General features: G+C 44.4%; 4 protein-coding genes across 4 annotated transcripts; 1 reads left to right on the plus strand and 3 right to left on the minus strand.

Annotated features, from left to right (window-relative positions):
• Window positions 1-3,164: 3,164 nt before the first annotated feature.
• On the minus strand, window positions 3,165-3,518 carry LOC131288494 (IQ domain-containing protein N). The gene has a single exon (XM_058317636.1). The coding sequence runs from the start codon at window positions 3,516-3,518 to the stop codon at window positions 3,165-3,167; it is 354 nt and encodes a 117-aa protein (XP_058173619.1).
• Window positions 3,519-15,554: 12,036 nt separating this feature from the next.
• LOC131284821 (titin-like) lies at window positions 15,555-20,944 on the minus strand. The gene is made up of 2 exons (XM_058313680.1): window positions 15,949-20,944; window positions 15,555-15,787 (listed from the first exon to the last, which is right to left on the minus strand). Exons 1-2 carry the CDS (start codon window positions 20,942-20,944, stop codon window positions 15,555-15,557), a joined length of 5,229 nt encoding a protein of 1,742 aa, XP_058169663.1.
• A 1,612-nt stretch (window positions 20,945-22,556) lies between these two features.
• On the minus strand, window positions 22,557-23,609 carry LOC131287675 (diphthine methyl ester synthase). Its single transcript, XM_058316748.1, has 2 exons — window positions 23,421-23,609; window positions 22,557-23,353 (listed from the first exon to the last, which is right to left on the minus strand). Exons 1-2 carry the CDS (start codon window positions 23,553-23,555, stop codon window positions 22,652-22,654), a joined length of 837 nt encoding a protein of 278 aa, XP_058172731.1. The 5' UTR covers window positions 23,556-23,609; the 3' UTR covers window positions 22,557-22,651.
• A 331-nt stretch (window positions 23,610-23,940) lies between these two features.
• Window positions 23,941-25,622, plus strand: LOC131284822 (probable tubulin polyglutamylase ttll-15). Its single transcript, XM_058313681.1, has 2 exons — window positions 23,941-23,976; window positions 24,033-25,622. Exons 1-2 carry the CDS (start codon window positions 23,941-23,943, stop codon window positions 25,620-25,622), a joined length of 1,626 nt encoding a protein of 541 aa, XP_058169664.1.
• Window positions 25,623-26,171: the final 549 nt, after the last annotated feature.

The following is a 26,171-nucleotide window of genomic DNA, read 5'->3' on the forward strand; positions in this document are numbered from 1 at the left end:
CCATCAAACTCTGGCCATCATTTTTCACACGCATGACGCATGTTGATCGATATCCGTTGCTGCGCGGGGCTAATTACGACAAGTCCTGAAATTGGAGTATGTTTCTTTTTCTTCTACCACCCGGTTTGGTGTTCTGGTTTTGGTTTTAAACGGATTTCTTTCTGTTTCTTCTTGTCGTTCCGGTGCAAACAAATCCATTTTGCAAAAAAAAGAAACCTCTGGAGAGTACGCCCTGTGCGATCTTCTGCATTTCTGGTTGGCCGAAGATATCAAGCGTGGATTGGCGCAAAGGTAGAAGAAAACCGAGCAAAAACGCATTAACACGTCAATGCTTGGGTCAAAATCGGACATACTTAAGGTTTTTTTTTTGTTTGCAATGTTAGATTTAACTTCTCCTGTCCATTTAACGCCATCTCGGGTATTGGGGGTGAACAGAAACAACCCAATCCTCCTCCTCCTCGATCGACGGGGGGTGTGATGAAAGAGTTATTTAAAAAACATCATCTGTTGGTGCAAAACAAGGTTTTCGGATGGGTTCGTTTCCAATCTACTCTGAAAATTTCAAATGTTCGAGCCAGTCCGAGTGTCTTACGTAGGGGTTGAAACTGTTGACAAAAATGGCCCTGCCTTTTAATGCGATGGGCGGAATAATATTATGTGCGAAATTTTTGGACTGCCTTATGAGGTTACTGGTTGAAATCTAATTTTTATAATTTTAATAGCATTTTACCTCTTAATTTACCCTTTGTGTTAGTTTTTTTATCATAGTTTGTCATTTGGAGTCAATTATGCAATTTTCGAATTTTCTGATTTTTTAACCAATTCTAATGTAAGTTGGCATGAAACTTCAGTAAACAACGTCGTAGCAAATTACTCCTGGCAGAACAGGTTGGTAAAAAGGAAAAAGTATTATCTAAAAAAGAAACTAATTGCAAAATAATAGACATTAATAGGAGTGTCCTCCCTTGTACGAGAGGACCGACTATCCGCTTACTCAAAGGGAAAAAGTCTTGTAAGCCCTTAATGGGCCTCATTATAGAACAACTCATTCAACATATTTGGGAATTGTTTGGTATCTCAGTATCGGTTAAAAATTCTCCTTTCAGTCCAAATGGTGTTAAACAGTATAGTTAACATTCTAGAGATTTTAATTGTTGCATCATTTTTCAAAAGATATTACGAAAGATAAGTAAACAAAACGGAAAGATACTAATAATGATAAACACAAACACATAAAATACCATTTAATGAATCTATGATTTATTAACACGTTCACTTGGGCCAGTTGGCATCTCCTTCCATGTGCCTTCCACGACAGTTCCTGCACACCGCATTCCCTGACATTTTTTGTTTTTTACATTTCACTTATATCTGACAAAAAACACATATTACTATATCACTATTTAAAAAGAGTAATGCTCGCCGAAAATACTTCGCGCGCTTTTGTGATCATCATCGATTCGCAGTATGGTTTCCTCTGGAAAACATGCTAAGACACAAAACCGTCGATCTTGCCGCGCCCTGCAAGCTCCAATTTACTACATTATGCAGGCTGCTCAAAAGTCCACCGTGATCTCCGGCGGTGATCTGGTTCGCATCACTGGAAGACCTTTTTTGTTTGGGTGTGTGTGTATGTGGATGTTTGTTTTGTGTATACTACGGATCGGGCTGGGTGCCGTAAGCAGGCCAATTGCTTTCACTTTCCCCATGTAAGCTAAGAACTAACGCACCACCGGCGCGAGATGGGGGAAAGAGTGTTCCCCCGAAAACGAGAAGTTGTAGGTCGAGTTCTATAAGGGGATTCCACTTTCACCTACACATCCTCCCTCATCAGTACATTTATTTTCGATTTGATTTTCCTTTATCCCGCTCTGCCTTTCTGGTTCTGGCTCTATCTTTCTATCTTGCACTATTTCTTCCTCGTCCCTCAGTTGTTATAGTTTTCCCCCGTGAGCGCGAGAAAATGTAGGAACATATTTGGTATTAGAGCTGCCTACGATCTCGAAACCACTCGTGCGATTCCGTCGAACGCCGTTCGAGCAACGCCATAGAACGATGATTTATGTTACGATCGACGGCGCGGCTCACAATACTCGGATACAACTTGTCGTGGCGCATTAAGAGGCTAGTTTTCCTGTTTTTATGTCCCCACTTTTCAACCGTCCTCTGTGCGGGTGGTGCAACAAACGGGATCGGTTGCATCGGATCGGAGATCATTCGTCCGCACATGGTCGGAAACCCGTTTTGTTGCTTTGTACCGTCGGAAGTTGGGATCGAATGAGCTGTTCTATTTACAGAATTTTTTGAATCTGATATATTTTTGCTTATTTTTTTTTATATTCGGAAAACTGAATTAAAATTCTTAAAAAAAATCGAAAATTGTACACTTTTGTTTGTATGGCAATTTTTTTTCCAAATCATGTGCCACTGTTTGAGATTTTAAAAAATACATTTTTTTGTACATTTATATTGGATTCCATTTGAAGAAAATTCATTTTGTGTAACTCAACTTTGTTGTTATGTTGAGGTAAGATAGCTGATTTAAATCCCAAACGAAAATAAGTGGCAATACATTGCCCACCAATTCAAAACATTTGCAAAGGTGTGAAAAAAGGTGAAAAAAAGGAAATCGTTTCTGGTCGGAAAAACGCTTAAAAAATAATAACAATCTGACTCTGATCGTGTTTTTATGCTTGGCCAGATTCAGAAACCGTTCGTGTGATCTTCAGAAGGCACCAGTCGAGGTCGAGCAGTGGTTTCACTTTTGTTGAACATTTGAATTTAGCATTTCCGCAAATTGTTTTTCGAGTTTTATATTTTCCCTCTCCCGCCTGCTATGCTACTCGACCGTTTACGAATTTGTTTGTTTAAGGGGTGCTCTCTTTTTCTTCCGTGTGGTGAGGGTTTACTCTTCAGATGGCCTATATCAATTTATCACAACCCACCAACATTCCGGCTGCCATTCTGGCATCCACGCGCTTATGCCACTGCGTTTGTATGTGTTTGTGTGTTTGTGCTTGAGTATAAAGCGCGCGTGTGTGTATTTGAACTGGAAAACAAATTTTCAAACGGATGAAAAGAGCCGAATTTTCCGAACGTTCCCACCCCAACCACGCCTCTCCTCCATTCTTCCAGCTTCCCGGGTCCAGAGGGGGTCGTCCAATCTATTTGTCCTTCTTGATCGATTTCAGCTCCTTTCTCGTCTTGAAGCCACGGAAGCTGGCCTGAATCTTGGTGGCCGCCTCGGTTGCCATCTTCTGCTTCTTGCGCACCAGGAACCCGCGCACGTTCGCCTGAATTTTCGTGGCCGACTTGTCCTCGACCGTGCCCGGTGGGAGGCCACCACCGACGGCGGACGATCCACCGCCGTTCGCCGAGCCGACCCCGGCACTGGCGTTGCCGCCGCCTCCCTGGCGCATCTGCTTGCGCACGCGGTACCCGCGGAAACCGGCCTGAATTTTCGTGGCCGCGTCGTCCTCCGATTGGGACGAATTCGGTGAGCTCGGATGAATGTGCATCGCCGTGGGGAACCGGTTCTGCCGGTGGAAGTCTGCGCTGTCCGAGTCCAACCAAAGATCACTCCGTACGATCACTCCACTCTTACGCACCGCTTACACTGGAATACCTCTGGGTATTTCTTCTCGCTCTGTTTTCTGTTCCCAACTCCCAAACAGACACACTCAATGGGGCGCGGTGAACCTTTTTTTTCAATTTCTGTACCACTGGGCGTTGTAACTTTCACTCGGACACCAAATTCTTCGCGCACAGATGGATCTTCTCGATCGCCGGGCGTTGGGACTATCGCGTCAAGGGAATCGGCAATGGAGTTGATGCTCTTTTACACTTGATTTCTTTTTCCAACACTATGCTGGACTTGGTTCGCTTTATGGGTACTCTTCGATCGGTAGTGGTTGGAGTCCTATATATTCGGGTTGAAGCTGCGGTTCGCACGCACGTGGATTCTGGTTCACGTTTCGATTTAAACTGCGAGAGCGTTCATCTGAATGGATAGAAGTGTTCCGCGCGAGTCGCGCTTCAGTCGCGAAGCATTTATCGCGAGAGAGAGGAAAATAGTGTTTTATGCTCTAATGCAGCGATTCTCAACGCTATTTTCCATACTAGCCTGATGTAAATGGTTAAAATTTATGTACTTTGAATGCATCATCATCCTAACAAATAATTGTTCACTGAACGTAGAGAAGGACATTTGGCGCTTGATTTTTTTGTGCTATAAATGTTTGATATTTACCTCAATATCAAAATTCAAAGAAACAAAAAAAATGTGTCAATATATAAATTGTCAGTAAAAAATGTGACAAACCTTTTCTGGCTCATCTGTATATTTAAACTCAACGAAATCTATCATGCTTTTATTCCCCGAAATAATTTGGCATATTGTGACAGAACTTGTGGTATGTTGCTGGAAAATTCCTTCTGTAATTTCCAACTGCACATAAAATTGGAAAAATGCGGGAAAGTCAGTGACATCTGAGCGGCTACGTCGGTTTGAAAATTGAGCCCCACGAGTGCCAAGGCACTCCTTCGACGACGTTTGTTCAAATTCCAACCGATGCCGAACCCTCCCCTGTACGAAAAGACTGACATGTACGTGGATAGTAAAGTCTAAAGCAGCCCGTAGACGTCACATATTAATCTGTGCAGATCTTTGATGTCTACAGATTTCCTTTGTTCACTCGTACCTATCGTCTGTCAAACATCCCTCCAGATATCCCGAATATCTCGAGGGATGTTGGAAAGAGCTAAGGAAAAGCTGTAGACGTCAAACATCTGTACAGATTAATATGTAACGTCTACGGCTTGCTTAAGGGAAAACGTATAGTAAGCCCATTTTGGGTAGGTGTAACCAAATACAGTTAAGTCATACGGTATTTAATGAACCTAGAAAATTGTCAAGTTTTATAATCGGTGCAAGCACAGACTTCTATCGATTTTTTTGCATACAGCATCGTTTATACTGCTCAAGGGTTCCTCTGACGCGATATTTATGAAAATTGACAGCTCGATTCGATCGGATTAATGCGATTCGCATATTTTATCGTGTAGTTTATTGACTTCAATGATGGGCGGTAGCACCTCGAATGTTTGATACATATCAATGCCCACATGCCCAATTAAATTAAATTTAGGATATAATTGCATAAAAGGTTTGGGAACCACTGCGTTAGTGTAAGCAGGCGGAGAGCGGTGATCGCGAACAGCGAGAAGTAGTAGAACAGCTTTGCGACCCGCGAGCTGCTGACAGATTAATGAGTTTTTCGTGGGAGAAGATACGGCCGCGGGACAGCGCGTGCCATACCAATGGGAATCAGCTGGGAAGCTTTCATAAACATACACCGTATTTTGGACAATGTATCTAGGTTTCTGCACACGCCGACAGGTTGCCGTGAATTAAATGAATAGTGTAGCATTTCATTTGCATTTCTACAAATGCCTCTGTACAAATTCGGCCAAAGTTGTTGATACACTTCACTCATCGTCCATCAGTGTAGGGATTTTACCCTCTTGCTCTGCTCGCTACTTCGCCCGGATGGCAGCAAATTTCCAAAACAACAAACAACAAATCCATCCAACGCAACAACACCGGACCGCGGTCGCTGGTGCGTCATGCCGGCCTCCTTCCGAGGGGTGGCAATGGCCTCACCGTTTCCGCGCCAACGAAGGGGGACCCGAGGGGGCTGCTTGTTGCGATCTCATCAGCGATCTTCATCAAGAGTTGCGCGTGCACTGTACGAAAATGAAAATGAAGCGGACGCGCAAATCATTAGAAATGGAAATTCTTCACCTAACAACAGCTTTAGTTATGATGATTGGGGATGATTTGAATGATCGCTTGCGGAACGGAACCGACATTTGGTTGGGCGACCTAGTCAGGCGAGCGATGCTGTGCGTTATCTCATTGTTCTCTTTTTGATTTGTATTGTTGCTTACTTATATTTGATGTTTGCTCATTTATATTTTAAATCGTGTCAGTAGTTTCACTAGCAACGTGTGCACGGATTTTGGTGTTTTTAATATTCGAGCCTGAAGAATTCATACATACGGTACCAAGGAACATTAGAGACCGAGCGACCTTTCGCAGTGTTGCATATATTTTCGGTATACCTTCAGCAGTAGCATCATCAGCATCACCTGTGGAGTTCATGGACAAAGCAGTTCGCTTTTAACCCTTGCAGGCATTGAGTTGTTTGAAAACCATAACCATAATTCAACCGCGCTATTTTTATGATTTTCAAAATATTTCCAAAATATGTTCGATGCATAATTTGTACAGATATTTAAGCAAACAAACACTCGGCAACATAAACCAATGTTAGAAAACACTACGACTCAATCAGAAATGCTTTTCTTTAACAACGTCTTATTAGAGTTTTCTACCAAAAGGCTCAAGTGTTTACAATGTGAACATAAAAAGAGTATCGTGAAAAAACATACAAACATTTAAACTTTCCGTTGTTGTATTGCCATTCAGTGGGTTACCCAAATCATTAGCTCATTCAAATAATAATTTTAGAGTTTAAACCCAAAAATTTACTTTTGTAGGAGTGAAGAAATTTACTGGTTTAAAACGTTTAAGGGTTAAAATGCATGCTCCATGCCATCTCAACGTACCACCCGTCCAATCTTTTGGTGGGAAAACAATTCAACTTGCCGGTTTTGGGGTGGGGGGTGGTGGGGTGCGGAAAAATGTTGTAAAACAGGGCAGAAGGCAAAAAGGAAAACAAACCCACCAAACCAAGTGGCTGTCACCGTCGGTAAATGGTACGAAACCGGGGACGGGCACGTTTAGAGATGTCATCCACCGGCGATCTGCGGACAGAATCGATACCACCGGTATTCGTATTTCGGTTTTGGACGTACAACGTATTTACGCAGCTAAAAATCACACCACACGCGGGGGAACCGCGTGGTCCGTGGACAAAACTAGACAACAAAAAAAGATAACAAACAAAACAAAAATCCCATCGCGGTCCAAAGTAGACACACAGCATTCGGTCGGGCCGTGTGTTTGAGTGAGTGGTGAGCGGCCGCGTCCCATTATTGGCCATTGTTGGTCATGGCCATACGATGTGTGTGCCCCATGGTTCGTTCTGCGCGTTCTGCTGCGTTTGTAACCGTTGTGGGCTTTTTGTGGACGACTTTTGACATATTTTTTTTTCAGTCCCATGCTGTTGTTGTTTTTGAGTTGGTTTTATTTGCTGCGCTAATGATTGATTGAAGCTTTACATCTTTTTATGTCGTTGGTTGTGCTGTCTCTTAAAGGTAATTACTGCAAGACGGCTGATCAATTGAAGGAAATCACTCAATAAATACAAATATTGTCCAATCAGTTTTGAAACTAATGCCATTTTTCACTTAAAACAAAAGATCAGTTACTTTCAAACACTTCTACACCACGAACACGTGGAACGCTATCTTTCCCTTTAAACCACTTTATGAAGACTCAGGTAACGTTGCACTCTTGATTGCGTTGCTCGCGCCTTGAACCATTTATCACATGGTAAATATTTGTTTGAAAAAAACGTTTAGAACGAGAGTTACACGCAATAATAAAAATATCAATCACATCGTACGATTCAGAGTGCCATAAATCGTACGACATATAAAACCACCTCGAACCCAGAACTCCTTCCGGGGTGGGAGAATCGACAAAAGCTACATTGAAAAGAAATTGTGTGCCTTTGACCGTCATCAGATACCACCAGACGCTCCTTTTTCTCTTCAGTGCATCCAATTCTATTTCTTTTGTACCGAACGGCATTCAATGCATTTCACCATCTACCAACAGAACAGCTCGCGGATGCAAGGGAGGAAAAGGTGGTGAAAATAGCCGTTCGGTCCGTTTGCGCGCCAAAGGGTCTCCAATTACGATGGCTTTGACTACCAGGCTCGACGGTTCCCGCGAACCAACGTGTGTTTTTGTGTGTGGAAATTTCCTTTTGCAAGAATTAAGTCGTTAGGATTGAATAAAATACGATACGACAGGTCAGCAGTACGGTCGGCCAATGTTGCCCGTAAGTTGATTTGATTAGACGCACGAGTGACTATTTTTGGTTCCCCAGGCGCTTGCCTCTGATTGCTTCATTTCAACGATTCGTTTGTCATTCGATTGAAGTTCGTTAGAAACTTCGTCGTGCGGTATTGAAACACTTCCGAATGGAGCGCGTCGTGTGAAGGACAATCTTCATATGCGTTGTAAACTTTTTTTCTTGCTGCTTGAACTAGCAAAATAACATTTTTCTATTTAGAAAAGGCTTAAACTAACGGTTGCATATTCAATAAAATCGAAAAGCAGTTGTAACGCGATTCAAAGTCAATTGTAAGCAATTAAAGGGAAATCGAATTGATCACTTACGAGGCTTTCCACTTCGCGTGATGTTAGACCATCTTCTATACCAGTGATTCCCAAAGCGCATCCGTTCGCATACGGTGTGCATTTATTTATTGGTTATAGGTGGGCGTAAGTGTTATGATTTTATACTGTGTAATATTTAAAAATAAAATAAAAATAAATCTCGCTAACACAGTATCCAAAGCTTTAAAGTATTGTAAGAGCAATTTGGGTAAAATTGGTTCAGGTTCGAAGCGAGGTTCTTGTGTATAAAAATATTTTGGTAGTAGTTTGAACCGAAAATCTGAAATACTTTTGGACGTTGGGGTCTGAGAAACACTATACGGAGTGCAACTGTCCCTGATTTGTCCAAGGATGTTGCATAATCCATTGGCCGATGAAGTTTACGCCCGTGCAAGCATTGATTGTAGGTAATGAATTAGTTTAAGGCACGATGGCTCGAGAGCAATTCTCCAATTACACTAGTTAGTGACGTAAATGAAATAATTCCTTCTTGGAAACCAAACAAACACTACCTATTCGTTTTAAGACACATTAATTTGTGTAGTTCATTCTTTTAGTCAGTTCAGTGTGTGTTCTATAACATTGTTGCTTGTTGTATACTACTAGAAGCAGAAATAACTGCACTAAATTCGGTAGGCATAAACATGTACGATTTTGTTAAAAACATCATCAAGTGCATGACAAATACCCGCACGTTACTTACAATTGGCATTGGAAGAGCGTGAACATAAAACAAAACATAACTCAAGAACATGAGCACAAAGTCAGTGCCAAAGACGAACAAAGAGTTACATTGCTCTTAGACCACGTCGATTTAAATTAAACGGTGCCCAACGCCGGCTATCGAACATACCACGGGCCCCCGGCAGGTCGGTCAGCCGTCCAAAGTTATTGCCCGATCCTTACCGTCATAAACGGCCATACATCAACATTTGAACAACGTTCTTTTTCTATCACCATCTCTCACTCTTTTGCGCTCATCCAACGGTCGTGGTCTACTCCTTCTGGTTTTGTCAGAGTTGGAAGCAGTTTTAATGTAACCCGTGGCCGCATCCCCAAAATTATATCACTCCACCAAAATAGACCCGCCCGGATTGCTTCGTGCGTGCTGCCAGTCCATTCGTCGTCGTCGTCGGTGGTAGTCACGATAACCTGAAAAGGGTCAGGAGGTGGCAAGAGGTTGGCGTGAGCAGAAGAAGGTCTGGTTGAAAATTAGTGACCGATGAATGCATATAAAAATTCCGTGCACATTCCATGGCGTATCATGGTCCCCGCCCCCGCTGCCCAGGGTGAAACCAGAACCAGAGAAACCGAAAACGATGCGTAAGCAACAACCTTCCGCTTCCGTTTCGTGCTGTTATGAGTGAGGAAGAAACAATAGTATAAAGAAGGTCTCAAGGGCCTGTACTTAAATAGGACTTGAACGATTTTTTTTCCAATGGAGAACAACCATTAAGAGTTACTATCGAACAATAGTAAATTTGATACTCTTCCATCAATTAGGGAGAAATGTTCCAAAACGCACAAACAGGGCAGAAGATACTTTTAATTTTTTTTTGTGATTTTGCCAAATTTTACATTACATGATAAAATACATTTGTTTATCATCAGAACTGAAAAAACACCATAAAGATAAAACAGATTGAGTTATAAAGTTTATTACCGTCTTTTTTGAGGTGCTGATATAGATTTGTTTTTGTAAACTCAAACTATTTTTGTACGTTTTCTGTTAGGAAGGAAAGAGGGGCCTTTTTTAATTTATAATGCAAATCTAAAATAGGAATAATCGATTAGGTCATATAAATTCCTATGGCACGATCGAATTTTTCTTTCAATAATCTTAAAGAATATTGGAGTAAATTCGTTTGTAAAATTATTCTTTTCAATTTTTTTTCTCTTCACAGTTTGCATAATAACTACTAAGGCACTGCTGTGCATTTCTTGTTTTCCATATAATAAGGATGTCTAAGTGTGGTCTCCTAAAATGTTACTGGTGCATCTACTTTTGGACCAATAAAGGAAAATTATTTTAATCTATATGTTCACACTTCAATGGCATATATTAGATAATCTGCCCCTATCTACGCACGCCACGAAAACCGAGATTCCATTGCAAGGTCAGCATGCGGGCCGGAGTGGGCCACTAAAACAAACCGCACAAAATCGCACAGACGTTGCTAATGCAACCGCAAAAACCATAACCACCAGCATCGGTATACATACCGTGGAACCGCAAGGGACTGTCCACCCATCGGCCGATCCGGCCTTCCTCGCCCCCTTCAAACAGGATCTTTTTCAACGGCCGACGATCAGCCGCGGCATTTCGCACCATGATCCCCAACCGTCCACCGGACTGTGCTGTCAGTTTTCACAAGTTTGCAGTTTTCCACCCGCTCGAGAAAACTCTCCAACGGCCCTTTACAAGCACTTTCCGTGAGGTAAACGGCAACCAGGCCAATGCAATGGGCTTTACGCGCGCGCGCGCCCGTGTGTGTGTGTGCATGTGGCCGATAGTTTATTTTCACTAGTTCGCCCTTGCCGTGGCCAGGTTGGTTGGTTGGCGCGGGATGAGGGCGGGCGATGAAAGGGAAGACGTTTATGGCTGATGGTGGTTTGATCCGAGCGTGTTTGGTCATACTTGAACTTTCGTAAAATATGACTGACCGCGATTTAGGGGTTGCGAAGCTGCCCTTCCCTCGGCCAATACACTACCGAAACCGGAAGTGGGATGCACTTACTGCTGCATGTGCTCTCGGGCCACGGATTATTAATAACCACCTGCCAAAACGTAGATCGTGGTGTGGTAAAGCGTTTTAGTGTTTAGAGACGAGACGAAATGGCTCTCCATCACCGCCATCTACGATTGCGGGACCCTTCGATTCCGGCTGCCAGCATTTGGCCGATGGTGAGTAACCATTTTTGGGGCGTTAGTCCGGTATGTGTGGACTTCGTGCGATTTCGTCGATGTCGTAGCAAAACCACACGTTGCTTAGTTTATTTAACATGTTTACGGAATTGTTTATTGTTTTTCATATGCTCATTATTATGGGGAAATATGACATGTTGTATAATGAACCCACTTGTTGGAAAACTATTTAAAATAACTACATTACATATTCCATTTCGTAGCTTCGTCAGGTCAACAGCATTTAAAACTGTATGCGACGGAAACGGCGTGACTTTTCGCCATCAGTGAGGGCAAGGGCACCAGCACCCGAACTAGCCGTAAGTCATTGGCGTGTAGTTTTTGACTATTAATAGTCTCTGGTAATGTCCATCGTTCGATACCGGCACGACAGCTACTCCCGATCGGTACCACATCCTTCTACTACGCACCGCGGCCGTTGATCTGGCCCTGGCCCTCAAATCATACCCATCTTGTACCTTCCAATACTGCTGCAGTACACAGGTGAACAGTGGTACGCATAAACATAAGCATTATTACATTTTGAAGTTTGGTTTTAAGTACCTAAAGGCTCAAATAATCATGGCGAGAAAATACATATTGAATATCTTATTACCACTGTTCGTAAGCGTTCAAAAGGTACACTTTTTCAAAAATATTCAACAGTTTAAGCGATTGTGATTTTAAAGATTATACGTAGGGTGTTTGAAGATTTTGAAAAATTTGCTTTAGTTAAGAAATGTTCGTTTGAAGAGTACAATCGATTCCTCTTCATTTTGATTATATTCGGACATATCCTATTTAAACGTCTAATTGAAATGAAATTACTAATTTTTACCGTTATCCATTCGATGCTAAGCTCTAAAAGTCTCGTAAGCCCTTAACGGGGCAGGCATGACCAAACAAGGTCGTTACGCCAAAAAGAAGAAGATCAGTCGATGTTATAACCTTCTAGTTTCACGTATGGTGTTGATTCCACAGATATATGATTCTTGAAAAATATCAAGAGGATCCATGTTTGTAACAATCTAAAGGAAGCTTTAAAAAAAAATTCAACAAAATTGAAATAGTTTTCGTTGGACTTACTCTTCGGTCCCGCACTGTAAATTCCGCAAATCACACATATCGCATGCGACCCGAGAGAAATGAGTTAATGGTGGCCAAGACATTGGCCGGCCCGGCAGGAAATGAAGTTGTTTTCGGTTCGATTGACACCTTTCCGTAACTGCGCCATTCGGTAGCGACCGATCGATCGATCAGAGGCCCAACCTGGTGGAATTAAACGCCGGATGGTTTCCATTCCCATGACAATTTTTCCCCTACAGGGTGCCAAGGTCGCTCCGGTTCAGGGTGGTGTAGATCATTCGATGCTATTTTCCTGCCAGTTAAAAAGGGATCGATCTGCGGCCGTGAGATGATCGCCAAAATCTTGCATGCTGCACACCGTCCGGGTACCGTGGATATGCCTGGAGACGTCGGTGCACCGAGCAGATGCCATATATTGGATGGCGGTGGTTCTCGATGACCCTCGTGTGTTGATGATTTGTTGATTTTATGCCCAAATCGAAAACTGTCTCCCACTCGGGGAGGCGGAGCAAAAAACACCCCGCACACCGACGAGTCAAGTCATTTATGACACTTTCATCCTTCCTTTCACCGTGCCTCGTGCCGCTGCTGCTTCCGCCCAGTCTTTCAGTTTCCGGGGAGGGCCGTTCCGCGGCGGGTCAACCGCTGGCGGGTGGTCGAAAAAATGGACGACGTCGGACGGATCCGGGTCGTAAGATTCAATTGTGGATTGACGTCAGCGCAGCAGAGGCGGTAGCAGCATCAGAGCCGCACAACGGACAACACCGTACCGCGGTTGTCAAATGTATCTATCGTATGTGCGATGCTCCGCCGTATGTGCGACGTCCGGTACCCGATGCGCGTATGTTAAATGCGGAATTTAAGTCATTGCTCCACCTTCCGCCCCCGATATGGCCGGGCAATCGCGTGCGTAGTTCGACGCCGTAACCACCCTGACAGCGGACAGTCCTCGTCAGTGGCCGATGGGAGATTCGAACCACAAGTTTCCAATTAACCTTTGCCATTCCCTCCCTCGCCGGTGTTATGAAATTCGTCATAATTGAGTGATACCGCCGGGGTAGGTGTTTCGTCCAGAGCTTTCAAAGGTGTATAGCGTTTCATAGTGGAAGGTTGATGGTAAAAACCCCCAAACATTTAATTAGATGCACTTAAACAAAATAAATCACATAGCAGGAGAAATGAAGTACACCACTTAACAGTAAAGCCAATAGAATCAATTTCTTTGTTCTTCCAAGGTTGAAGGGTTCATCTATATCTCAAACACGTGCTTTGTTTGAAACTGTTGAAACAGACGAAAAAATGACTAAGCCTTTGTCGATTGTTGTGACAGCGCCCATTATTTCCTGGACTGCTTATTTCAGGTAGGTGTGCGCAAAGTAAACGTTGCTGTTTAAAAATATCATAAAACAAGGTGTCCCTATAAAGTCATATGTAAACATATTTTGTAGAAAGACCTGCACCATGGAAAAATTATCAAAACTTATGCAATGCGGTTTATGAGCGGTTTTAAAATCATCACTACCACCAGAACTACCTGCCAGTGGAATGCATACTTCCCATATCGTTTTGGGTCAGTAAAAACCACTCCGCAAGAGAGGCCAACCCTTTCTTATCTCCGGCCGAGTGCTTGTAATTGGTGTCAGCTCGCAAACACTCGCTAGCTCCCGCGGGAGGTTGATCGTCGCAAGTGGATTGTAGATAAAAAATGTATACGTATAACATATGAAATGGAACACCCAAATCGACTCACATCAAACACCAACTTACTTACCTTACCATATAAAAGATTCACCGCTGTGTCATTGGCCTTCATTATCAACGTTTCCAGCGAGGGCTAAAAGCTCACGCCGACCACCATGAAGATGGTTAAATGGAGGTCACTTTAATAAAAGATTACGTGCTGCAACCAGGATGGACACCGGGTTTAGATACCATTTTACCCAGGGTTGCGCCAATTATATTTCACAGCGTGCGCCATGTACTCACTGCTAAACCACTGCGTAAAACTTTGACAAGATACTTTAAAAAATATCCCATCTTCTCAAAACCACAAGACATAAAGGAACAAAATGATCGAGTTTAACCATCAAGTTTTCAAGAAAAAGAGCAACATTTAATCTTCAAGAACTAATTTACTTTTGCTAGCAAAAAAAATTTTTCCGAAAAAATGCCGCTTTCCAACCGACAAATTAACTCATGTACGCTACACTTTGCCATCAACATCAATAAAGCCTAATGCTTAAGTTGTTGCAAAAATATGAAAGTATGAAAGTTATATAATAAAACGAACTTAAATATGTATAATGCGGTATAAAATAATCAAATTCTCTGTACAAAAAATTTGGGAAAAAAATTGGATTGAAAATGATGAGTAATAACATCAACCCAAAAACCTTTCTTTCTAATCAATCAATTTCGCCACTTGTAAATATTCTTAATAACTTCATAATACATCTTTTTTCTTTAGAAAGAAAGAGAAATTGTGATTTTATTGCTGATATTAACAAGCTCTTTTATTGATAGTTTTAAATTGGTTTATAAAACATTATATTATCTCTTTCAAGCAACAGTTCTAGACACTGTACTGTGCATTTATTTGATAATGTTTGCTTTCAATTTCTACTCGCCCTTTTGTTGGACTAATGGATGTAGAGTTAAAGGTAAGAAAACCTACAATTAGTTAAATTGGTTTGAAAAACACCCTGTCATGCAAACTGTACACTTTTTTATTCGATTTGGTGATTAGACAGCTGATAGGAAAAAGAGGCAATGATTCATTGGATGAACGCCGTTACTGTACGATGGGTGGCACGAACCGTGACGATTTACTATGCACATCGTCAGCGTTACAGCCATGCCAGAATGTGAGCGGAAGCGGAATACGCTACATTGTAACGCTGTGCGATGCGAGAACGGCGGAAATGGGTGATTAGTGTGTCGAAGGGCTGGTAAGCTAATAGAAACTAAAGGAAAACACAATCAATGCTATGTTGAAAACGGTTTCATCAACTGTTTAGTGGTTATATTCGCTTTGCAATTCACTACAGTCTAACGCAACTACAGTGGATGGAAATGCGGTGGAAATTAAAGGCCGCTATCAGATTGTATGGTTCTACTACGCTCGGTTAAGAAGGGCGCCGTACGCACGGCGTTGAAACCAGCAAACTCAGGTTCGGCTACCTCGAGAGTTTACAATTTACGCTTGCCACCACCGTTCGGCATGCCGGCACTGCTGATCCGCTTACGCATATGCTTCGGCAGCACCCGGATGACGGACGAATCCATCTGCACCGGCATGGTGCGCTGTCGGGCAATCAGCAGCAGACTCTGTACATCCAGCGGAGCGATGGCGGTACGATTCTTCGGCAACGGTCCGTGTTCCGGGTCCCGTCCCGTAGCGGCCGGAGCGGTCCGCTGTGGCCCTACAGTAGAACGTATGCACAGGAAAAGAGCGGGATATGAAACGCAAGCAGGGAAGGGGTAGAGAGAAAGAGAGAGAGAGGGAAAAGAAGAAGAGATCTCTCAGTTTTCCACCTGTCCCACCGTGCATGACCTCCCGGTCGGTCTCTGTTCCGCTACTAACTTGATCGTGATGAACTGTGGCCTTCCTTGTGGTCCTGCTCGCCACTGGAACCCGCTGTCGGTTCCTCGGTCTTCAGAGGGTCGGACTTCTCTTCGGAGGAGGTACGCGCCAACTGTCCCTCGCCGGAACCACTGCTGGCCGGTGCCGATTCCGGGGTTGGCACGCTGTTCAGCGACGATGGCTTACGATCGGTGGACGCGTTTGTCGATTTTCCCGAGTCATCCTCGGGCGTGGAGTTGCGCTGCAGGGCAACGCCACGCGTTAGCGTCATGCGCCTCGCAACCGTATCGTAGTCGTCGATGTTGAGGCTGTACATTGGCCGCTTGACGGTTCCGAGGGGTTGATGGTGTGGCGGCTGCTGCTGATTGACCGGGGTTGAATCGCTTTCCTCACCTCCGTCCCCAATCGACGGTAGAGCCCTACCACTTCCAAGCCGTTTCTGATCGAGCTTGATCTGGATCACATTCGATGGGTACTCTTCACCACTCTCCGCCGACAGGTCCTCGGTGAAGGTACGCATGGTACTGTGGTAGTCACGCAGCAACCGCTTCTTGTGCGTACGGTAGGAGCGCTGGATTTTGGTGGCCGCTTCCGCCATCGCCTCGTCCTGCTTGTTTTGCTCCTCGCGCTCGATGAACTCGTCCAGCGACTTATCGATCGCGGCATTCCCGAACGATGCGTACGGAATGTTGGAGGATGTGTTCTGCGAATGCTTCCGGAGGTAGCTTCGTTTACCCGCTGTAGCCTGCTGTATGGTGGCCTGCGATGCGATGGTGGACTCGGTGTCTGTCGACGCGATCGTCTCCAGGGCCGTGCGAACATTGTTTTCATCCACCGGTTCTTCCGACGACTGCGTCGGATCGAAGTAGTCCGAGTCGGCGACCGAAACCGAAGAGGCTAAAATCTTATTCTTGATGTGTCCGATGTAATATCCATCGAACTGATCCTCCTCCTCAACGTAGTCCGGATCGTACCGGCGTGGATCGACCGGATCATCGTCCGCCAACGTATCATACCGCTGTAAGCCGGTCATTTCCGTCATACACCTTCTCATGAGTGGTCGAGTAGTGGTCGGTTCTTTTTCTGTCGGTTCCTCATCACCGGGCTCCCCATCAGCGACTCTGCTGTGTAGCTGCTCCTGGAACTGTTTCGAGCGCATCGATACCATCACCATCGGATTAAATTCATCCTCTTGTTCGGCCGCTTCGGACGATGATCGTGCCGTCAGTGCCTGGGGCTCCATCCGGTCCTGCTGTACCCCATCACTCGATCCACCGGCATCAGCAGGTTGAGTTTCAGTGATGGGGGCTTCATCTAAAAAATCGTCCGTGAACGTTCGCTTCGTGGTTGCCTCCTCCGTCACCATCTCCGGAGGTTCCTCCGCTACAACAACATCCTTGTCGTCTTCATCGGCATTACTTTCCTGGCTTCCAGCACCCGGAGCAGCCGCTTCCGGTGACCCATCGGGCTCCTGGTTCTCCAGTTCACTTTTCTTCAAGCTGTAGAACAACGCTTCCGCCGAATCCTTGCTCAGCTGACTGAGGTCCACCTTTTTAATTTCTTCTAACTCCTCCACCTGCTTGCCACCACCTGCATCGTCGTTATCGGGACGTGTTGTTTTTGTGGGTGTTACCTCCCGTTTCACACAAGGTTCCTCGATCACTTCCTCCATACTTGCCTCCCGTTTCTCACGCTTAACACAAGGTTCCTCAATGACCTCTTTCAAGTCACTCTCCTGTTCAGCTACACTTCCTTTCGCAGTTTCTTCTGTTGACCCAATCGGGGTATCAGCAGACTTACCGACGATCTCCTTCAAATCACCACTCTGTTCCGCTGCACTTTCTTTCACTGCTTCTTCCTTTGACCCTTCCGATACGTCATCAGATTTGTCGATGACCTCTTTCGAATCACTCTCCACTTTAGATGTGCTTGGTGTCATTGGTTCTTCTGTCGTGCCTACCGGTGCGTCGTCGGATTTTTTGACCGAAGGTTCTACCTCTGCCAGTGCCTCGGAACTGGCTGTATCTGCAACATCTTGCTGTTGACTAGCTTCAACTTCTGCGGGTGTACCACCTTCTTCTGGATTGCTTTCAGTGGTAGACCCCTTCGGTAATACTTCTACACCATTATCTTTGTCAGTACTCTCTTTGCTACTTGATAAGGATTTTTCTCCAACATTTTCTTCCCCATTATTGCCTTCATCGCCTGTACCCCCGGCTAAAAATTGGGGCATATTATCCATTACCACGCTCTCCAGTGTAAGGGGTTCTTCGGGTGCTTTTAAATCCTTTTCTTCATCCGATTTCATCACATCAGGCATATCTTCTGTACTCTCCTCACTATCCTTACCTTTTTCAACCGAATCACTCACTGCCGCCACTGATTCAGCATTCTCTGGGGATTTCTCACTTGCTTGTGGCTCAGCTTGTTTCTCCACTTCTAGAGCCTTTTCATCCGAACTGATCTGTAAGGAAGCAGCCGTTGGTTCAACCTTCTCGGAGGGTTTATCCGAACTTTCAGTATCATGGGGATGTTCTTCAGCATCTTTATTATCCGTGAGTGGCATTGATTCTTTTTCTAAGGAATGCTGCTCCCCTTGATCTACTGAGTGTGCCTCTGGTTGATCATCTTTCCCGTCACTTGAAGGGTTTGAATCATCTCCATTTGCACTCGCTAGTTCGGTATTAACTTTTTCGGGGGCCTGTGCACCTATTTCTGTAGCACTAAGATCACTCACATCACCACTGTCCTCTTTTGAAGCAGAAATTTCCTCTGAATCATGTCCTTCTATTGGGTTCACTTTTTCCTGCGACAAGTTCGGCTGATGATCAAGATCTTTTAAAGTTTTACTTTCAGCACCCTTACTGTCGTCCACTTCGGTGATAGGTTTATCGGATACACTATCTGCTGTTTCCTGGAACAAGTTCGGTTGGGGATCAGGATCTTCTGAAGTTTTACTTTCAACACCCTTACTGTCGTCCACTTCGGTGATAGGTTTATCGGATACATTCTCCTTCGATTCCACAACTGGTTCTAACATATCGTTTGTGACATCTTGTACGATTTGCTTATCCGATTCAATAGCGGAAGAGCTAGCGTCATAACTGGCATTAACTTCCGCAACAGCTTGTTCTTCACCTTCATTCTCTTCCGTCTTCTGGCTCGTTGCGCTATCTTCTGTTGGTTGATCGTTCATTTTTGTCAAACTTTCTTCTACTGCCTTTTTACCCTCGTCGGATGAAGCGGTCTGCGGGTCAACGCTGTCCGATGGTATCAATTTATCATTCGATGGCGTTTGTTCAACCATTCCTTTTTCTTCTTTAACTTCATCAACGATCTGAATATTATCGCCATTGGACTCCACTGTGTTTTCGTCGGATAATTTTTTATTATTTTCATCGTTCCCCTTATCTACCTCGTCGATGTTATTTCCTTCAGTAGTTTGGGGTTCTATTTTATTTTCAGCTTCCTCCTCAGCCTCGTCATCATCCAATGCAACTCTAGACACTAGGCTGATCTGTTTCACTACTGGTTGTGGTTCAACTTCAGACACTATTTCCTCCGTTTTCTTATCGTCCTGTTCAATGTCGCTTTTTGCATCGGTTTCTTTGTCTGATTCATCTTTCGTTGGGGATTCAATTTGCGTTTTTTCGTCATTAGATTTTTCAAGGGACGCATCTTTTGTCGGTAATTTTGTTTCGCTCTCAGGCTCACCAGTAACAACCTTTGAAACCGCTTGTTCACTTTGTGTTGCAGCAATTTGGTCCGCTTTCTCATCCGGTTGTGGTACTTCTTTAGTCTCATCACCTGCTTTGGTACAACCATCGTCGACGTTATCGGTTAGTATATTAGCTTCACTATCAGAAGATTTACTGCGTTCTACTTTAACTGCCGTTGGGTCGGTTCTTTCAGGCATTATTTCACCCACATCGACTTCTTCCTTTGCTGTAGTGTTCTCATCTAGTGGAGCTACATTATCGGATTCTGTTTTAGATTTTTCAACTTCCGCAACAATTTCCTTAGTAGGCGCTTGTTCGTCCACTTCAAAGACATCCTGCTTAACTGATTCAGGTGCATTCAAGGTCACATTGGAGTCAACCGCTGCTTGTGGTCCCTCAGGTATATCTTCCCCTGTAGGGACATTGCCCACATCGGTAGCGCCTTTCGAGTCATCGTCTCCTGCCGTCGGATCCTCAGAGTGTTTTTCCAATAAATCATCAACGTTCGCATGCATGAAACAGGTTTCCATATCCTGCAAGGCCATTGCGCCGTTTTCCTCCACCAACGGACCACCCGGCTCGGTAATTTCGGCCGTACTGGGAGCGGTACCAACATCGTCCCCATTGCCTTCCACCAACTCCTCGTCGCCAGTCTCCTTGCCACCGGTGCCCGAGTCCGAATCCAGTATCTGCTCGTCGTCCAGCACGTTCGATACGGCCTGGGCAGCCTCGACCGACTGTGCGCTCACGACCCTCGCGCTCGGTGCGGCCTCCGGAGGATTGTAGTGCACCTTAACAACTTCCTGCTCCACCACCGACACCGGTGCGCTCTCTTCCGAAAGGGAATTCAACTTTTGCACCTCTCCCGCCTCACTAATCGGCGGCTTTTCTGCCACCGTCGGCACGGGGTTGTCCTTTTCCCTGGACGATTGTTTGCGAGCACGACGAGCACGCCGACGACCCCGCGACTTGGTGCCACTTCCGCCACTGCCACTCTCATCGCCTTCCTCACCATCACTAATCGAGGAACCTTCTCCGGTCTTGCCGCCGAGGCCCAGCTTCTCGCGACTCTTTTCCTTATAGTCCGCGTACACCTGATACGCATTGAACGTCTGATAACCCCGCTCCAGTTCACCGTCGCGCTCGCGAATCAAATTTTCGAAGTACTCGGCCGCGTGCACGTACAGATTTTCCGGGTTCTCCTTGATTACACTCTTCGCCAGCCCGCGCATTAGCTCCGGCAAGCCGTCGGGAATTTTGGGCGCCGAAATCGGCATCGCAACCTGCAACTTTGCTTTCGCACTTCAACTGAGTACACCAACAACGTTCCTTTTCGGTGCCTGGAAAGGATCTAACCACGGCGTTGGCAGCGACGGCCAACTTAACCAATCCCACCTCCGGGAGCCACACAAACCGATCGATAATGTTTGAATATTACTTCTATTCTACCGTCCCGTTTCTTCTCGAGCTCTTTTAGGGGACGGTTTTGCGCTTGGTTTGCAAGGTTACGAACGATGGTGAAGCCTGTGGCAGTTCAGGCGGCCACGGTTTGCGGACTAAACATAGAACTGCGTCGCGATGCGACTGTACGGGCTTTCCAAGGGTTAAGTGCACGTTGGCGTAGCAACGGCGACGGGACAACAAAACGGTCCAATCGTTATTGCTGGAGCCACTTGAAGAATCCTTCGTGATAGAAGTAATAGAGTACGAAAGGAAAAACAAAAGTCCGGGTAAACCACTAATCCGGAGGTCAACGATCAAGATGAATCCACGACCCTACCGGTTTCTGCATTAAAATTTCCGTCAAAATTCAAGTTGAACCCCCCAAAGTGGGAAAGTATTTATTTTTTTACTATTTTTTCGTTATTTCTTATTGAATTCGGTTAACTATTTATTTTTCAGAAAGAACGGCCTGGCCGTATTGCTTAAATTCGGTTGACTAATTTTACTGAAAACATATGAAAAAATGAAAACCTCCTCAGGATAATTGTTTTCATTACAAAGCTTGTATATTTTAATATTTAAGTTGGTTTCATAGTACTATTTAAAGCTACACTTACCTTATGATAAGTGGGAACAATTTACGACATACAAGCACCTTCCAATAGTGGCCATCACCTCAACCCCACTGCAAGATGCATATTTATACACCTGCCAAAAGATATTTCTTTTTGGGCGAGTTGCCAACGCGAATATTGATGGCAATTGAAGCTATGCCGAGTGAGTATTACGGCGTACCGTAAAGCATCCGTAAATTATGGAGTGAAAACACAGAGTGCAATAACACCACAGAGGGCCATGGTTGTCTTAGGGGGGAAAATATATGGCAAATATATCTGTGCATTCTTCAACACAAATTCTATTTTTTTCAATCATGTTTATCAATTATATTATCAAATAATTAACTATTTTCAAATAGGAAAGTATGGTAGTGCTGAGAAGAGGATTTTCTTTTTTCCTATAATCGCCCCCCACCGAGACTCCCCGCGATTCTCTAGACGCATTTATTGCCCTGTGCGACTTTGGAAGGATTTCAAGGACAAAATATCCGCCAGCGCACGCTAATCAAAAGTCGATGAACTAAGGCGATGGTTTCAAATTATACAGCGCTTTCAACATGCCACAAACCGGAGCACGACACTGAAGACGGTGAACTCGCGACTCGCGTTGCCCTTGAACCTTGGGCCACGCGTTGTGTCCAATGGTAAGATGCCTAGCCAAGAGAGGTTAGCGTCAATCGACGATAAAATCTAGACTAGAATATGATTTAAAAGTTCTTTCCAACGCATTTGTTCTTTTCACGACGAACGGAACTGTTGTGCCATTAACACCATCACGCCACCACGGATTGGATTATTTTGTCTGACTCATTTAGATATTTGCATGACAAAAAATATACATAAACTTTATTCCATCAAAAAATCGGAAAAGGAAATTTTGGTGTGACCATTTCCATCGCGTGTGTTAGCGCTGCGATGGCTAACCTATGATTTTTGTAGGTCTAGTTCAGCGAACTGCTGAAGAAATTCTGTCTCCAACGGATGCAGACGTCCGTTGGGGATGATTAATGAGTGTAGGGGCGGTCCTAGGTCAACGTCCTTCATATCTTTCAGTGAACAGGCTAAAATTTTCTGACTTTCATGACCTACCCGTGCCAGTCCGACCACCAAGGACTTTTCGCTCAACCCGTGTCCTTCTTCTGGTTCATTCTTGTTTGCAACTATTGCCAGCAATTGATCAGCAGCTTCGCTTACCGACATAAACCGAGGCGGCATATATTCCCGTTTTTTCTTCATCAGCGACTCTAGAGTGGGTTCTTTCACTTTGATGTCTAAAAGGCACAGCGTGTGCAGACCGTGCTGCAGGTTGGCAGCAATCTTCTCGTAGAAGCTGTCCGGTTTCCAGTTGTCATCCCAGTACGGGATGGAAACCGTTTCCCCGAAGTGGTACAGTTGAAGCCCACAACATCCAACCGCGTTCATGATGGAAGCGTTGTGCACGACGGACGTGTTAATGCCTTTTTCTTTCGCCCGCAGCAACAGATCGGTGTGCGTTGTTGCACCAAACGGATCGCCAACCACCAGAAAGGCAATGGACTCGTTCTCGGAACCTTGCAGTATTTCATCGGCACGTTGTTCCACCATCTCTCGATCGGCCAGTATTAATTTTCTACCGTAAAATTCTTCCTACAAAACAAATCATCTTTGAAATTAAACATCAACTTGTGTACATAGATTGGTTGTTTAGACGCACCAGTTTTTCCTGACCGCAGGACAGTATTGATGTGTAAGACTCCAGGTAAACACGTGCACATTGTTTGATGATATTTAAACCTTTCACCGTGATGTCCTCCGGATCTCCTAGGCCGAGACCAATTATGTAAAACATTTTACCAAGAATAAAATGTATTATTTCGCAACAAACGCACCGTGAAACTCCTCTCAACCGGCAAACAATGTAAACAAACCGCACGTGTGGAATCTTCTGACAATAAACAATAACAAAACTCAGCTGTTTGCAATTTCAATAAATGTCAATTTCACACCGTTCTCAACCTTGGGTCTATGTATCTTGAATGGGATATTTTGTGATTTCATTTGTTGTTCTTCGAGTTAAGCGACGAACCCAAAACCTGGTTTTGCTAAAGAATGTTAAGTAACGAATCACATTAGAAAGTTTCGGTTATTTAAACGACAACATTTTCTTTACAACTGGCCAGTCAAGCGTTTGTGCATGATAGGATTGTTACTGTTCTGTGCACGGTGAATCGATCATGCCCGATAAAAGAAAGGAGGACAATAACAAAAAGGTAGGTCATCGGATAATTACGAGAGCAAACTACTAATCAAGTGTCTTTCTTTGCAGCCCGACGAGCGTGCCAAGTCTGGTGAAAAGGTTCGCCCAGTTCCAAATGCCGACAAGCAACCCACGCACACTGATGATGGTGGAAGCTTTTTCGATTTGCGAACCAAGTCCGGCCAGATCCTGTTCATGGCCGTAACTATCACCGCAGTAACGCTTGTGCAGTGTCTTCCGAAAGAATCTTTAAAATCCTTCCTACGTCTGGAGTTTCCCGCGCAACCGTGTAAGCCGAACGTACGCATTGTGGAAAAGGAAGTGTTTTCCAACGAACCACGCCCAAAGTATTGGATTTACGGACGAAACCCCACCGGAGGACATCTGTTGCACGTACACAATGTTTTGCAGCGGCTCGGCATCGAACAAACAACGAACGATAGCAACGAATGGGATTTACTGTGGGCGCACGATTATCCTTTTCGTCAGATAAACCTCCAACGTATGAAACCGCATCAGCTAGTAAACCACTTCCCTGGTTCGGGCTACATCACAAACAAGGTGGACCTATCTACCACCCGCCTACCGTACATTCCTGCTGCCTTTAAGCTCCCCGCTGGAGCGTCCCTGTTCCGCGAGTACGCCACCGCCAATCCGGGGAAAAAGTTTGTTCAAAAGAACAACCAGCACCGCCATATTCAGATAAAAGAGACCGAAGAAATTGATTTCAACAGCAACGATACGTTCATCCAGGAATTTATCGATGATCCTTTGCTGGTCGATGGTTACAAGTTCGATATCGGTGTCTATACCGTCATTACATCGATAGACCCCTTGCGAGTTTATATCTACAAGGGGGATGTACTATTTCGCTATTGCCCTGTGCCGTACTATCCATTCAATGCTTCCAATGTGGATAAATACATCGTGGGAGATGATTATTTACCCACGTGGGAAGTGCCTTCTTTGAAGCAGTACTATGAAAAGTTTGGTTTCGGTATGAAGGATTCATTTGACGCATATGTTAGAAGTACAGGGCAAGAGCCCGATGTAATTTGGCAGCAGGTTGAAGATGCCATACGGACGCTGATACTAAAAAAAGAGCCACTTCTTGCTGCCCTCCTACCACGGTACGCCAATCGGAAAAACTTTTTTGAAATGATGCGTTTTGATTTGGTAGTAGATAAACAGCTAAAAGTATTCCTTATGGAGGCTAACATGAGCCCCAATCTATCTTCGGCTCATTTCAAGCCGAATCGTTTACTGTACGAGCAGGTGATTTACAACCTCTTCCAGTTGGTCGGCGTAGGATCGAGCATTCGGCGTGATTCCTTCCGCAAACGAGCGGTGGAAACAGAGGCGATGGTTTCGTCAGTGAAAAATATAGCTGTCAATGCCAATCAGTGCTCGGAGCTGCCATGCATGGAATCGTGTGCGCCAGTAGAGTGCCAGCTGTGCACCACGTGTCTTGAAGAGAATAGAGTGGCCGATATACACCGAGCCTATCGAGAGCACATGAACCGGGGTGATATGAAGCGAATTTTCCCAGTGCCAAAAGCTGATCAACATAAGTTAGATTACGATAGTCTCACGGCCAGTAACCAGCTTATGTCGCGATGGTTTGAAGAAAAGTGCAAAGTGGATCATTCATACTGTTAGATATATTTGAATTATGTTGTTAGAAACACGGGCCGCGAAGGTAGGATCAATTCAAAAACACTTAATTTATATTTTTTTACAATGTTATCGGAAAAATTCCTTTCAAATTTTAATCACGTTACATAAAACTTCACTTTATAATCGAAACTTAATTTTATTATTTAAGTACATCAACATTAAACGAGTTGAGACATTTTAAAAGTAGAGTTATGAACCTAAAATTTCATAAATGAGGTGGGTCAATCATAGGAAGTAAGTTTTAAATTTCAAAAAGCAATTACAGTTCAAGCATGTACAACGAAATGATACGATTCTTCAATAAATTTTCCCGTAAATTTTAACTTACGATCGAAACCATTAGCCAGCTAAAAAATTTACTATCTGAACTAGATCTGATGGTAGACTTCGAAGTTGCGGCACAATCATCTACACCAGGGGTCTCCAAACTACGGCCCGCGAGAACCTTTCCTCCTTGGGTTAATGTGGCCTAACGCTACGGTTATTCTACCCAATGGGGCCCGCGTTAAAAAAAGTTTGGAGACCACTGAT

Source organism: Anopheles ziemanni, chromosome 3, assembly GCF_943734765.1.
Source record: "Anopheles ziemanni chromosome 3, idAnoZiCoDA_A2_x.2, whole genome shotgun sequence".
NCBI classification, from domain to species: domain Eukaryota; kingdom Metazoa; phylum Arthropoda; class Insecta; order Diptera; family Culicidae; genus Anopheles; species Anopheles ziemanni.

Coding starts and splice junctions, on each gene's coding strand:
- LOC131288494 (XM_058317636.1), bottom strand. CDS start 3,518: ATGCACATTCATCCGAGCTCACCGAATTCGTCCCAATCGGAGGACGAC.
- LOC131284821 (XM_058313680.1), bottom strand. CDS start 20,944: ATGCCGATTTCGGCGCCCAAAATTCCCGACGGCTTGCCGGAGCTAATG. Junction 15,788..15,948: donor CCACAGTTCATCACGATCAA/GTTAGTAGCGGA, acceptor GTTCTACTGTAG/GGCCACAGCGGACCGCTCCG.
- LOC131287675 (XM_058316748.1), bottom strand. CDS start 23,555: ATGTTTTACATAATTGGTCTCGGCCTAGGAGATCCGGAGGACATCACG. Junction 23,354..23,420: donor CCTGCGGTCAGGAAAAACTG/GTGCGTCTAAAC, acceptor TTTGTTTTGTAG/GAAGAATTTTACGGTAGAAA.
- LOC131284822 (XM_058313681.1), top strand. CDS start 23,941: ATGCCCGATAAAAGAAAGGAGGACAATAACAAAAAG. Junction 23,977..24,032: donor AGGAGGACAATAACAAAAAG/GTAGGTCATCGG, acceptor CTTTCTTTGCAG/CCCGACGAGCGTGCCAAGTC.